Source organism: Galleria mellonella, unplaced genomic scaffold (genome assembly GCF_026898425.1).
Source record: "Galleria mellonella isolate WM207_F2 unplaced genomic scaffold, CSIRO_AGI_GalMel_v1 utg38, whole genome shotgun sequence".
Classification (NCBI taxonomy): Eukaryota; Metazoa; Arthropoda; class Insecta; order Lepidoptera; family Pyralidae; genus Galleria; species Galleria mellonella.
Genome location: NW_026442090.1, coordinates 4,963,412 through 4,979,281, shown reverse-complemented (window position 1 = coordinate 4,979,281; position 15,870 = coordinate 4,963,412). Strand labels below are relative to the sequence as shown.

At 32.4% G+C, this 15,870-nt stretch overlaps 2 protein-coding genes across 2 annotated transcripts; both read left to right on the top strand.

Annotated features, from left to right (window-relative positions):
- Positions 1-418: 418 nt before the first annotated feature.
- LOC113522701 (uncharacterized) lies at positions 419-5,413 on the top strand. The gene is given in 4 exon segments (XM_026908481.3): positions 419-692; positions 2,141-2,311; positions 2,563-2,813; positions 2,816-5,413. Coding segments are annotated over 4 exon segments (1,041 nt in total). The 5' UTR covers positions 419-583; the 3' UTR covers positions 3,326-5,413.
- A 2,610-nt stretch (positions 5,414-8,023) lies between these two features.
- On the top strand, positions 8,024-12,318 carry LOC113522921 (follicle cell protein 3C-1). The gene is made up of 4 exons (XM_026908768.3): positions 8,024-8,135; positions 9,035-9,214; positions 10,557-10,736; positions 11,216-12,318. Exons 2-4 carry the CDS (start codon positions 9,071-9,073, stop codon positions 11,387-11,389), a joined length of 498 nt encoding a protein of 165 aa, XP_026764569.1. The 5' UTR covers positions 8,024-8,135; positions 9,035-9,070; the 3' UTR covers positions 11,390-12,318.
- The last annotated feature ends 3,552 nt before the right edge of the window (positions 12,319-15,870 follow it).

The window sequence follows — 15,870 nt, the reverse complement described above, 5'->3', positions numbered from 1 at the left end:
ATGCTGAGGCGAAGACAATTTTAACACTATTGTTTAATTTATTATAGTATTATATTACGTTTATGGATATTGATGATCTTTAATACATGTGGCAATGGGCTGGTTACATAGCTCGAAGAACCGACAACCGATGGGGAAAAAAGATTCTTGAGTGGTGACCGCGTACTGGCAAACGCAGTGCATTATAGGGAGTCAGTGGATGTAGGTGGCTCAGGACCAATCTTTATGGCAGTATGTAGGGGAGGCTTATGTCCAGCAGTGGACGGATAATGACTGAAATGATGATAATGATGAATACATGTTGTAACTAAATTTAGAGTAGAAAATACTTTTAAAATTTTATTATAAACCTGTTTTTGCTTGAAATAAATCCAATATTTGTGTTTAACGTATTTATTATTTTAATGTATTACTTCATTTCATTCATTCATTTCAAGATGGCGTTATTAAAACTTGCGGTTGTTTCCGTCTAGAAAAGAAAAATTCATTTGTTTTTAATGAAATTTAACATTTCTTATATATTATTGCTCGATTACTTGTGAGGTTATTGTAAAATTAATGATGAATTGCTAAATCTCCTTCAATGTTTAGCAGTAAATTTCAACTACAGAAGCGTACTCCTAAAAATGGCACTGATCGTGAAAGTTTCTTGTCATTATTAGTAGATGAATTTATAAATTCCTCTTCGCATGGTAGGTAATTTATATAATTCTCTAAATATGTTTGTATGCAATGTATCAAATGGCTATTCGAATATTTTTTATTTTTATGCTTAATACACCTAATATATATTTTAATTTAATATATAGTTTGATTTAAAGTTGTATATGAATACGAGGTTTGTCCGGAAAGTACGTATAAAAGTTTTTAAAAATTTTATTTTACAATTATTCAGGTAAATCAATTTTATCCCCTTCAAAGTACTCCCCCTGTGACATAATGCACTTGTGCCAACGCCGTTTCCACTGTGAGAAGGCTCCTTGAAAGTCCTCTGGTTGTAGGTTTCTCAGCTGCCCCGTCGTAGCTTTTTTTATCTCATTTATGTCCCCCAAATGCCGCCCCCGAAGTACCAATTTGGTTTTTGGGAACAAGAAGAAGTCACACGGGGCCAAATCCGGCGAATAGGGGGGTGTTCGGTCACCGTAATGGAATTTTTACTCAAAAACTCACGGACAACAAGAGAGGTGTGGGCAGGGGCATTGTCGTGGTGAAGAATCCAACGCCCCTCTCGCGCCAATTCTGGACGAACTCGTGCCACACGAGCTTTGAGGCGTCTGAGCACATCGACGTAGAATTTTCCATCAACTGTCTGGCCTGGAGGGACGAATTCTTGATGGACAATCCCCCGAACATCGAAAAAAACAATCAACATTGTCTTGACATTTGAGCGGGATTTTCTTGATTTTTTTGTTCGTGGTTCCCCGGATGTCTTCCACTCTTTGCTTTCACGGCCATTCTTGCCGAGTTTCGAGAGAAACTTGATTACGACGCGCTGCTCTTCAACGGAAGCGGGCTCCATGCCGACGGGGTTTCGTTAAGAGGTAACTTCACAGATGGCGTGACAAGCCAGTTCGCACCGCACGGCGGTCAGACCAGAACTGAAGCATTGTTAGGGACATAAGGAAGGGGTCCTGCGCTTACCTGGCCTCCCCACTCCTCTTTCTCGCATTCCAGAACACTTTTATACGAACTTTCCGGACAGACCTCGTATCTATAGGAGTTTTATCTTCAGTTTGTCATCCTTAAGGGTATCTATTGATTTAATTTCTATAATTAATATACCAGTTAAATGATGCAAGCACTCTGGATGCATTTTCATAGCAGCGGATGGGAAAGGCTAAAAAGTGAAATAATAAATACGTATGAAAACGAAGTATATTTTGATCCGCAAATTGAAAACAAGAGTTCAAAAAAACATACTATGAGTATTTAAAAGAAATTATATCCAATGTCATTTGGAACCATGTAAGGATTCTAATGATACTCCATTTAAATCTGTTTAGGCATTTAGAAGTTATGGTGGGATACAATAATACCTGAACCCTGAAACCATTGCACTGTGTTGTTAGCCAATTCTGTAATAATGAATATTTTAATTTTGCCTCATTATCATGTGTCTCATTTATATTAAATTTTTCAGATGCTAAGTGTCAAGTATTAGCTAATTTGGCTAATTTTGCCTATGATCCAATAAATTATGCATATATTAGAGATGTTGGAGTCTTAGACATTTTCCTACATGTTCTTAAACATGAAACAAATATAACATTACTACAATTTGCATGTGCAGGTGTTTGCAACTTATGTTCTGGTGAGTTTTACAGTTTTAATTTTTTTATTTTATGATTATTTTTCCCATATCTCTAACTGCTGCTATTTTGCTAATTTTAGCCAACTGCTATGTAGAATTTGTTGCAATACCAAAAATTCAACAGTTTGAAAGAGTAATATTTGTCTTTTATTTGTGAAGTTTGTTGAAAGAATTTTCTAGATAAAATTTGAAATATATGTAAAACTTTTAACATTCCTAGAAGAATAATATTTGTTTTTCCTATTTTACAGAACCATTAAATGCTGAGTATATCTTGACACAAAATGGACTGAAGCCAATAATAAAATTATTGAATTCTAATAATCAAATAGCAGCTGATGCAATTACGACATTGATATATCTTTATAACGACCAAACTAAATCTGAAATAAAAAGTTCTGAGGTGATCCAAACAATACAAACACTGAAAAATTCAGAAGACAGAATTTTAGCAAACCTTGCAACTATATTTTTGGAAGATATTTGCAGTACAAAATAAAATGTTAATCATTTCTCTTTAAACAAATTTGTTTCATAATGAACAAAATCTTGTCAAATAGATTCCCGTACATTGCGGTGAACAATAAGAACTATCAAAAGATATGTAAGATTCACACAACATCATTTAGTAGCACTGCTTTTAAGGCTGGTGACAAAATTAGAATACAGAAAACACTAACACAGAAAGATCTAGATGCTTTCTCAAATCTAACAAGTGATCACAATTATTTGCATCAAAACAGTGGTAACAAGCGGCCAATTGTGCATGGAGCATTACTGAATGGGTTAGTGGCAGGCCTCATAGGTACGCATTTGCCTGGACCAGGTACAGTGCTAGTATCACAAACTATGAAGTTTCCTAACAAATGTTTTGTTGGTGAGAAACTGACCATCAGTGTTGAGCTAGTGGATGTCAGAAAAATACTCAAGGTGAAGTTTTACTGCATAGTAGAAGAGGAAAAGAAGGTTGTGTTTGAAGGTGAGGCTAAACTGATGTTAGCCAAAGACTGTTAGAAGTGATTAAGAAGTTTTATTCTTAAGATAATTTATTTTAAATTATAAGATCTATTACTGTAAAATTGTAGATCTAACAGTTTCAAATATTGGATAAAATTTAAATTAATCCCTATGTTTTTAAAACATGAGTCCAAGAGGCTCTCATTAACATGTGCCAATTAAATAATAATTTTCAAAAGTAATACTTAGTGAATAGTTATAAAGTACAATTTAGCTCTACATTAGATTAGGTTTTGCTCGGAAAAAAATAAACACCACAAATCTAAATCGAAAATTCTGTCCATTTATTGTCCATTATTATATAATTAGTTGATAACTAATTAAGACTGATAGTCTCTAGCTCATTATTTATTTGTAATTGTCTTCTCTGAATCTGTATTCGTAAAATACATGTTGTTTTGAAATATTTTTTTTATTAAGTTATAAATTCTTTGTTATGTTTATTCAATTTGTATAAAGAAATTCCATAGAAAGAGCTGATAAAGTATAATGCAATACTATATTAAGAATATAATGATATTGTCTTTTAGTTTCTTGTCTATGGGAATACTTTGCAAATATATATTCATGTGTGTAATTAAAAATAGCACAATGAATTAATTATTGTAAATATAAATAATATTATTTCTTAAGGATTTGTGATTAACTTAGACTCAGTTTTATTTTATAGTTAGGTTCTGTTTGTCTATGATAACCTTGTAAACCAGTTATATCAGTTATGTTTTTATTTTGTAATTGAATACGATTGAGAGATATTGAATTATATAAATAAGTACAATTATATTACTATGTGATATGAACAATTTCATGAACTACTTACGATATTACGTTTTAGTTTCGAATTTTGATTGGAATATTTTTTTAATATTGTTACAAATTGTTACATATGAGATTCTAATTTCACGTTCGAAATTTAAAATTTTATATTGTACTTTTTATTTTAAGCTTTTTGTAAAACTTTTTTGTTATTAAAATCAGTTGTTATTTTTATATTTATTTATACTTTTTCACCTTATGTAAATTGAAATTGGCAATATTCCTTAGACACCATACCTTTAAAAAAAAAAGTAGTGTAGTGAGCTATAAATGTTAGGATATTTTTTAGGATTTCTTAAAAGTTTGGCTAGAGTAGTGTGCTTATTAAATTATTGTATTTGATCAATATTTTATAAAATGATGATCCCATTTATTGAGGGCTGTGAACTGTTTAATTTTAGCATGTAAAGTTGAAATTGTATGATAACAATATTGCATTCATTGGAATATTTATTCAATTAAAATTGTGGTAATTGTGAATCTATGGAGAGAGGATTAATTTTTTTTATTGCTGTGAACTGTTGTTTGATGGAATTAGATTATTCTGCTTTAACTAAAAAGGAGTATAAAGGATGTTTGTTTAATAACGAATTAACCTTTAAATTGCTTTAAATATGAATAGACTGTAATATATATTTGTTGGTGTTATTAATAACATATAACACAATTACAGTTGATATAGAATGGAATGGAAAAGAGTGCTTTAAACGTCATTTTTTAATATAGTCATTGTTGCCACAGTTATATAAAATAATATAATATTTTATAATAACTTTATAATCAAATCGTTTTGAATTTGTAGGTGGTTTGATTCCTATATGTAAATCTGATAATCTTAGCTATGTAATGGCATACAGATTCATCGGATGACGTCAGTGTAAATCGAAAAATACCTAAAAATATTTGTATACATGAGAATGTATACGTATGAGCGTTTTTATGTATACATATATGTATTTAAGTATATATATCAGATTTATAGAACTCATAATACAAGCCCTGCTTTGAGTCTTGATGGCATTATATGATATATCCAGGACTATTATATTATTACACGAGTATTATTTCCAATAAGGGATGAATCTTACTAGTGTTTAACTATCACTTCACATTCTCGTTGTTTATTTCATATTGAGAAGTTCTTTTGAAGCCAATAATTTCGTTTACGACCTAGTAGTATGCATTAATGGTATTCTAAATCTTTTTAAGTAATGTAACATCGTCATTTTACGATTTTGGCATAGCTATTAAAACTAATAATTCGTCTAATAGTTGTTTTTATAAATGATTGCATCTTATTATACTCACCTACTCCTCGAGGGTCGCCCTTTAGTGTCAAGAGTTTCTAGGTAGCTCTCCTTTCAATACGAAGGCCTCTGATGTGGCTTGCCGGATGATGGTAATAATTGCTCTGCTCTTGCACGGCACGGGTCTATCCGTGATAGATTGAGAAAGATTAATTTGTATTTTATATCAGCTTTAATGGACAAATTTACTTTGAGTTACATTATTGTAGATTTTATGGGTTCGCAAATTTTTTTTTTAATAATGTGAGGATGGTAATGCAGTTTTCAATAGATGAAAGGATTTTTAAAATTTGTTAAGTAATTATTGAGGATCTATTACAAATAAACAAACATACAAAAAATAAAATCTTTCCTCTGTATAATATTAGTATAGATATAAAAATGGATATTGATAGGTAAGTATATTAATCTGTATGTATAAAATTTATGTAGGTACTTTTTGACAGATCGATATGTTTAGATGGTAGAAATGAGTTCGGTAGACTGTTAAAAGGACGGCAATTATTTTTGCCCGGAGTAATAAAATTGCTATTAAAGACTTACTCATCTATTTTTGTTTCTTTTTTTCTATGGGATGAAAATATTACGGTATACGCTGACGGGATATCAGAAGTGGATGATAGATGAAAATGACCTAACCAGGTCAATTAGTACGTGGCGAACTGACTAGGAATTAATCATGATTCCAGGTAGGACCATATGGATATCGATCTGATAACTAACAATCTTTTTCTTCCAGCGTATCCCGTTATCGCAGGCGGGGTTACCATACCATTTTCACTCATCAAAAAAAAAAAAAACAATCTCCTATTTGATTGGGGTCAATCAGGCATCGAAAAAAAAATACATAAATTCCCAGTTAAAGAGGACAAGTGATATAAATACTTATAATAAACTCCTTGGTAGTAGTAGCCTACATTTTTCTTTACATAAGTTATAAGTTCTTTGTAAAGTTGAATGTCTGGGCACTCATACAGGCAAAAATTATTGACCGGATTTAAATGAAATTTTGTATACAAACAGATTATATCCTAACTTAAAACATAGGATGTTTTATATACTTCCTACTTACTATTATTAAAAATATATATTGAACAAACAAACATACCAAACGAATATTTGAATGACATATGGTGTTAATTGATCATACACGGGCATTTTATTGACCATGTAATTTTACATAGTACATTTAAATAAATACAAATAATTATAACAGAGATTTAATAGAAAAATTGTTGTTTCTTGCGGATTCTTAGCATAAAACCACTTTCCGAATCCTGCAGTAGATTCATAAAAAAATTACAATTTAAAAATGCTTATAAACAAGTCTATTTAAATGAATGCGCATGGGCAGTTTATTTAAAATATACAAGTAACAAATCTAACTGAAAGTTGCCGGCTAATTTCCACACACGAATACTTGTAGTGATGTGTTATAAGTGAAAACAAATATGTGATAGTCCTAACTTGTTGGGATAAAAACAAGTAGGGACAAAAATATTAATTTTTTGACCACGAATTGGCGAATTTTGGTGTTTGGTCGCAAATTTTCATTGATTTATGTTTTTTCTGTAATTTCAAATATCAACTACTAAGGCTATAAGTAAGTACCTAAGCGTTACAAGTTTGTAATCTATGTATGTGTCTATTGTCCAACCATTAATCTATTCTCACAATAAACTTAATTTTTTATGGATGATAATGGAATGGTAACCCCGCCTGCGCTATGGGCAAATACTGCCAGGACACCAATGAGGGGTGATAGAGGAGGATGAAAAGGCTAGTTGGCTTATAGCGATGAATACACCTGGAATTCAAAAATTTTCAGGGGAAATCGCGTGGAGGTCAATTTGACAGGATATATTGGTAGCAGTGGGACTGGTAGTCGGTATCAGTTTCTCTAATCTGTGGTCCGTATTACTAATAATCCCTTCCTCTAACAACTTTAGGAAGATATGGGCTATTATTATCAAGCAGTTTGTTATAAGTACTTATATCTACTTGTTCTTTTCCACTGAAAATTGAAGAGGGAAGGGTTTCTTAATAATGGGTTCTAACAACCCCATTGCTAGCAATATGTCCTATCAGTTCGAGCTCCACGCGATTCTCCTTGGAAATCATCGTGGTTAATTCTTGTAGAATTCTTCACGATGGGCCGACTGTCCTGCCTTTATCCTCACCTATCATTTGTCACTGGTGCCCCGCCAGCATATACCAATAGCGCAAGCGGGGTTACCATTCCATTATCAACCATTAAAAAACCCCAGTATGCGAGTGTATTTTTACAGTTATACATAAGACATGTCTGTTGTCATATTTGTGTTTTTTAGAGAGAAATCCCTCACTCAGTTTGGAAAATAATCTTAAATGCATTAATTCTTTTTACAAAACTATTTAATTATGCTTAATTAATTATATAAATTATTCAAACACGTTGCTTATCGCTAGAAATACCTGCATTATCTGTCGTTTTGAATGGATCACGTCCGAGATTTATGAGGTACCTAATTTTGAGGCACGTTTCTCTGTCACACGCGATTTGCTGAATATGCATTAATAAATTCATTGAATTCTTAGGCTTCTGCTCCAGACTTATAAAGATAAGGTAAGACTGTACCCATTCAGTAAGCGACATTAAATCAAATAGTGATGTAAAGGAGGATTCATCGAAATAGTCATTTTATGTAAGTACTTTGTATAAATCTTTCTTTTATTGGTTCTATTGTTATGCTGTAATATTCAGTTTAGCAATTTGTGGCTGCTTCATTTCGGTAGGAGTATACTACTTTATCACTTACCTATATCAGTAACTAGGTAGTGCAACTATCGTTTTGTTTGTTAATCAACTATTTCAATTGTATTTATAATAGTTCTTTGGCGGGGGGAAAGGGATTGTTGGTAATGGGAATTAGCAACCCTATTACTAGCAATATACCCTATCAGGTCGACCTCCTCGAGGTTCCCCCTGGAAATCATCGTGGCTAATTCATTGGTGAATTTGTCATGATGGGCTAACTGACCTATTTCATCTTCACCTTTCATCCGTCACTGGTGCCCCGCCAGTGTATACCGATAGCGCAGGCAGGGTTACCATTCCATTATCATTCTTAAAAAAAAATAGTTCCTCAGCTGGAAGCTGTACAAAAGTCATCTGCTTGGCTATTCCTGTCTCCAGTCCTTGAAACAATGGGACTGGAAAACATTGAAAAATTTGTCCCGACTTGATAAGATTTGTATATAGTGGGCCCCACATTACTAGCAAACTTTTATCAAGTCAATCTCCACGCGGTTCTTCTTGGAAACTATTGTGGCTGATTCCCAGTGGATGTATCCTGATTGATTAATTGATCTAACTTCATTCTTATCATTATTCTATCATCTCTTATTAGTGTTCCGCATATATATTCCAATAGTGCAGACGGATTATCATTCCATTTTTAGTTACAAAAAATACCTTTTTAAAACATATATTCCTCTAATTGACATGTCTGTACGAACCTTGGAATTTCCCTTTATAAAGCAATTTTCAGATTTCCCACACTTATTTTTTATTCTGTATAGTAATAGTGATTTTTTATTACAGAGGCTGAAGTGAAAGTAATAACTATTATTATCAAAAATGCAAGGTGCACGCACATGGCTACTATTGGTCATCGGCTTATACCTAGCCATCGACATCGAGGGCCGGAGGAAGTTGAAACGAGACCAAGAAGAGAGTTTGAAATCTATTGAAAACGTCGAATTTGATGGCAACTACGATGAGGTATTTGATTTTTGCTTAATTATAATCGTATATTAAGTAATTAGTTAGTTTTTATTAGTATTTTCAAATTATTTATTATTGTAAATACACAATTAGGACTTAACGCGATGAAAAAACTTGCAGGTAAATAGTACCTACATATCTGCTTCTTTATTCTTGACATTTCCCAATTGTTTGATAAAAAAGTGTGTAAATAACGCGAAAGTTTAAAATTAACTACTGTCTTAAATTGTCGGTCGGAAGGTATTTTTATGGATAAAAATAGAATGGTAACTCCAATTATGATATTAGTTTGTACTGGCGAGATACCAATGATAGGTGAGAAAGAAGACTAGTCAGTTTGTTGTGTGACTATGTTTCCAAAGATAGGTTTGGAGGTCAACCAGATGGTCGCACAGGAATGACAGCAGGTATATTGCTAGCAATGAAGCTTCTAGTTCCGGTTATTAAAAATCCATAAGAAAGTAATGAGATATCTATGTTCTTAGAGCTAATAAAAAAGTTAAAACAGCATAAGGGATAAAGTCATATACCATGTCGCAAACACAATATATTTTGCGTTTTATATGTATTTTAGTCAAAACTGGGGATAATAATGTGTTTACATAGCATACGACAAAAGTGACTGTATTTATTGATTATCTGACCATGGAGTGAATATCAAGAGAAGGGCAAACAGTAGGTAAAACGTTACAGCTATAAGATCTATATAATAGGGGTACAACTTTTTTTAAATAATTTTATATTATCTTCTAATTAGATGATTGAATATTTAAAAATGTTTATTATAGGTATATACTTGCATTTATTTGAATTTTATTAATATTATTATTATATTATTAAGAAGATTTTCCTTAATATAAAAAAAAAAGAATTTAAATTAAATCGTTTATTTTTGAAGTGCTTTACAATTTTAACTACTAATTGCTATGAGTACATCTTTAACCTAAGAAATGGTGTTACGAGTACAAGAAACTAAACGGAGATCTGGGATCACAATTCAGAACTCTTACTTAGTTCTTTATTTAAATATAATTGACCGAGAATCGAATATGTGACCTTATTTCACGTTCAATTCGTGTCGTATTTGTCGGTCTTTACATTGTTTTACTGGTTTTATTTTAGTATTATCATTTTTCATTAGCAAATGGTTTTATTTATGTGCTAAATTTTACCTAAATCTACTCCAACGTTTCCGTGATTGAGTAACGAATATTTACAAACTTGCCCATCTATAATATTAGTAGGATTATACTGTGGCAGTGACAAAACAGACAGCTATACACATAGTTGACCTCATTTGGCTTAAATAATGCTCCTTTTAAACTTGTGGTCGCTCTAGCTGGAGCCCTGCCAGTGCGGCGTGTTCATGTCGCAACAAGTAGGCGTAAAGGAAGGTCGCCGCAGCAGGCCCCGTGGTCCACCAGAAGGCGAGCCCGTGGTCACCTACGATACGGACGCCCCTAGCTTACCATGCGGTGGTGGAGGCTTCAAGCATTGCGTCAACAAATGTCTTGATGTGGTAAGTATACTGTTTATTATACTATTAAAAAAGAATAAATAGCAGGGTCTAAAAGGACCCCGTGGAACCAACCATCTTGGCTAATTTGTAATGAATTCACCACAATGGGCCAACAGAACTGTTTTCGTCCTTATTGTTTCATCTAATACTAGTGCCTCGCCATTGACTGTTAGCACAGTCGGGTGCATCATTGTATCTTCATTCTTTACCATTTATAATATTTAATATAGCAGTATTTTTTTACGTAAGTAATATCTCTTTTATTAATCATTTTAAAAAGACGAGCAATCTTAGTTCGCCTAACATTGTTGTGTGTACACCCGATATCTTTATTAATTTATAAATCGAATGCGATTTTTGTTTCCAATCGATAAGAATTATTGATATTTTTTGTGGAGCAATATCTTTTTCTTAGTAGTAGTTTAGTAGAAAGTTAATTCTCATACATACATTTAGTAACGTTTTTCATGGGTTTTTAGATATTGAAATACCTACCCCGAGCTGGCCCAGTTATATGTGGAGCAGTGGAACGCGATATACACCGCGAGAAAGCTTACCTCTTCATCAAGAACTGTGGTGGAGACTGGATGCCTACTAGCTTCTCAGCTGGAAAAGAGTTCTGCTGCACCGACGGACAACACCATAAATGTTAATCATAAATGACATGATGATTTATATTCATGTATAACAAAGTATATAATTATAATTTAGACATATATTTATTTATTTTTATATCAGCAATTTAGGGCAGGTAAGAACTATCGAAATTATAATACGTAACATGTGTAAATATTAGATTAACTGTATCACTGCGGCCAGCCTATTTTTAAATTATTATTAATGTAATGCAATATACCTATTTATTGTCTTAAACGTAGCACTGAAGTTATGTAAGTTAAGGCAAAATTTTATGCATATCCGCTTGAAAATATGTATTCTTTGTATCTCTTATTTCTTGGTATTTTGTATAGTTTTACTCGGTATTTGGTATCTTATATTAAATTATTTTGTCACATTAGATACATGTCATTTAATAGAGGACACAGACCTTAGAGTACTTACGTGGAGGAGAGGACGGCTTGAGTTCCCGCCGTTTCCCTCCGGTGAGCGTTAATTAATACCTACATGTGGCACTGAGCTACTGTTCGTCTCGTCTCAGTAAATGTAATGTCGCTATCTACGTCCGGGATGGGTTATTTACTTAAATTAGAATTTATTATGTAAATAAAAAAAAAATTAATTAGATATTGAAATAAAAAAAGTGGTTTTAATTAGGTAGGTCGGGGATTTATAATTCTATTTGCAATTTAGTCTATGATAATTTTTTTGTTTATTTGAATAATTTGAAATTCGAATTAAGCAATTTGCTTGTAATAAGTGCCTATTTTATGCATTTCTATTGTATTTAAAGCTAAGTTATCTATTATTTACTAAGCAGTTATTAGTAAAATTAATAGAAGTTCTATGTAAGTCACATGCATCACATGTCTATATATTCTTATAATAGTATAAATAGCTATGTTCTTTGTATTTTTGTATTTTATTAGTAATTTTTTTATTATGTAAGACATATGTATAATTTTTTTATTAGAAATATATTTTTTATCTGAAATTGTTTGGTAATCATTTCTGCACATTTTTATTTTTAACCAATCTCATAAAAGGTGGATATATGTATATTTTATAAGTTTGTTACCTCATAACTCCGTTAGTAAGGAACTCATTTGGTAAATTCTTTTTCTATCTGAAAAGACATACATTTAGATTGGTGTCATAGAAATTTTATCAAAAAGTTTTTAAATATAAATAACTAGTTTTGCCACAATTGAAGTTGTTTTTTGTAGAACACAATTTAAAATTATAAATAATTGTTCTCTATGACTCAACATTTACAGCGTGAATTTATAGGGTACAGAGGAATAACACCTGAGTCCTCAGGAATGGCAACGGCAAATGGCAAATGGAGGGTATCATGGGCGAAACAGTATACTCCGTTATGTCTATGGTACTGCTCATGTCTACAGGCGACGGTTACCCCTTTCCATCAGGTGGGTCGTCAGCCTGTTTGCCATTCTAAGTTGTATATAAAAAAAAACTACGTTTAGTCATGGAAAATGTGATATATAAAACTATATAATTTTTGCAAAACGAAATAAATAACTCCCATATCCAACTTTTGTAATACGAATAGGACTACATCTAGCTTTTTAAACGGCACATGATGATAGGTACTGTAAGAGACTTCGACACGTTTTGGGTTGGGCTCAATGAAGTTCCTTATCAAGGACTACAGTAAGTAGCGAGGTAGTAGACGACGGTGCGGGCGGTGACAACGAGGTACGGGGAGGGGCACGGCTGACCCGGATCGCGTAGGGTGAACAACCCCGCCACGTGCCACTTTCTAAAAAGAAACGCGCGTCGCCCGCGCATCCTTGCGTGGACAGCGGGATCACTGGTTTTCTGTTAGATTCGAGCGACAGATGTGATTCTATTTTTGAATTTAAATATCAATATCTAGACACTTTTAATATGCAATAAAAGTAGATTCGCTTGGTTTAAATAGGTAATTTGTGTGTGATCAGTCTGGTTATCGCCATTTTGCTAATCGAGTCGACTACCTAGTGTTGACTATTCAAAATCGTATGATTTACAGTGATATATATAATTTTGTATCTTTGTGTTCTAATCCTACTAGAAACACTGAATAAGTTTGAAGGAATATAGCATCTAAAACTAATTCTTTTTATTATTAACTTTATTAAAATAATATACCTAAGAGACAGTTAAAAAAAAATTAAAAGAAAGAATCGCATTGCAGGAAAATCTTTCAAGTGAATTCAGCATTTTGTCTATGGTCCAAATATAATTTAAATCTAAGTATGCAATTAGAGAAACATTATCCATACCTACCTTGTATCTCGCTTTTGGGTATCGTCTTTCCCTTTCCGCCTTTTCTTTCCATTGGAAGAGGTACATAGCCCTCTTTTACCATATTCTTCCTTTTGCAATATTACTTTTTGTTTCGTTTATTTATCGCCTAAAGAATCCCTGAAAATGACCACGAACGGTGATATGCTATAATTTTTCACCACATGAAAAGGAATTATTGATAAACATGCTAAATATTATGTATTTAACAAAGAAACGACCTTTCGATGGAAAGATTAAAAATGGCTCCTCTCAAGAATGAGAATACATATAGTTTGAATGACTGACTGTACATAATACCGTTGCAGTTTTTGTTATGGAAATTATGCTACATGGGACTGACATAAAACTACATTTAACTATTGAAATCTTTATAAAAATTTAAGGATCGACGCCCTCCTCGCTTCTAATTGCTGTGCCAGACAAGGTTTACAATGTACTGTATCAATTATTAATATCTTTTATAATAATATTATAGAATGCAATAAATAAATTGAATTGATTTTAACATCTAGCCTCACGTTCTGTTTTAAAAACTAGATAAGTATGCAATTCTTCGATTCTATTTCACATCAGAGGCAAAAGAAAACAAATACATTCAAATTAGGTATTAACGTGCGAGCATCCGGGATCCTTAGCAGTTAAAATGGTCTAACGTTATATGAATTTAATGTAAGTGACTGTTTTTGTACTGTATGGTAATAATACAATAGGGTTGATTATACCACGAGGAACGTAAATAGATATGTGGCAGTACTTATTTCGCAAGAGCGATGTACAAGGATGCCTTAAAGAACCCTTCTGTACATACCTATATGATATTTAGTTTATTGCACGTGTTTTGAAGATAACAAGGAGTTTTCATTGATTACGCCCTCCACCCTTTGCCCCAGATATTTTTGGTTATCTGTACTCACTGTTTGTAGGGTAAGCAATTTTTTTTTATATTACTTTACATAAAATTCTTAGAACTAACACAGTTAGCATGATGTATCAGAAAACAGCGATAATGGATATAGCTATGGAGGTTAAATTACAAGTCATGAATTATTATTTGCTGTATTCGAAAGCACGAACATTTATATTTGATTATTCTGTCCATGTTACCTGTTAGTTAATGCATAACATCAAATTCGTATTATATGTTGATGTGCTTTGTACGGTGAAAGATTCGCAATTTTCAGTAACTTTTTTAAGCAACTGGAACTTGCAAACAACAGCATTCTATTAGTCCATAGAAAGTGGTAAGAGTCACCTATACAGACAGCAACAGTAGAATGGAAAATCATACAATTGATTATTATTATTATATAAACATTGAATTTCAAATAATGTCCTAAAAATTTCAGCCAATTATTGGCGATGTCTTTTTTTAACATGAAAAAATATACCATTTTATGGGTATTTTTTAATTTAATGTTTTGATATCTTTATTTACTTATATATTGGCGAACTTTATTACTTATATATCGTGTAAACCTACGTCTATGATAGAAGTTCCCACAGGAAAAATAGTTGTACTAATTTTTGATGGGGCGTTTGTACAGTGAAATTTTATCTCGATATGCATGGTCTGTGCCGTAGTACCTATCGTCTCATTGTTATTCTTAATAATAAAGAGTGCGTCAGAGATTGAACTGATTCTCTCTTCTCGTCTCTGATCGGAGACTTGATACCATTGCTACATCATGATAGAAATAGATATATGCTTAGGTATATTATTTCAAATAATAATGGTATAACTATTAGGAGGGTTCATATCAAGCGGTAGGTAGTAAAACCAAAAGCCAAAACATTGAGTCTTATGAATAAAATACTAGGCCGATCCCATATTTAGGATAATAGTCATATTCCTTTTCATATTTTAAAATGCGTTTTGAATAAACAAAGAAGCTGACGACCTACTTGATGGGAAGTGATAATTGTCGCCTATAGATACATGAAGAGTTTTTTTGGTATTTCTCAGGATTAAGATATTATGCTTCCATACCTTGTCTTCTACTTTTTCTTCTTGTCTTAGGGTGCTATATTTCTGTCATATAACACCTTCAGACTTAAACCCGAAAGGTCACAGTCATGAAAGTGCACATTAGTGATAGAAATATGAATTGGTTACCGGAATTAGATATCTATCTATACAGATAGATGCAAAGTTTATCTATCTATTTAATTACTCAAAGGAATTCAAGCAGATATAGGGCTCCTA

Bases quoted from the DNA above. Each gene is read 5' to 3' on its own strand.
- LOC113522921 (XM_026908768.3), top strand. From the start codon at position 9,071: ATGCAAGGTGCACGCACATGGCTACTATTGGTCATCGGCTTATACCTA. The intron at 9,215-10,556 runs GTATTTGATTTT...TGGTCGCTCTAG, and splicing joins TTGATGGCAACTACGATGAG to CTGGAGCCCTGCCAGTGCGG. The intron at 10,737-11,215 runs GTAAGTATACTG...ATGGGTTTTTAG, and splicing joins TCAACAAATGTCTTGATGTG to ATATTGAAATACCTACCCCG.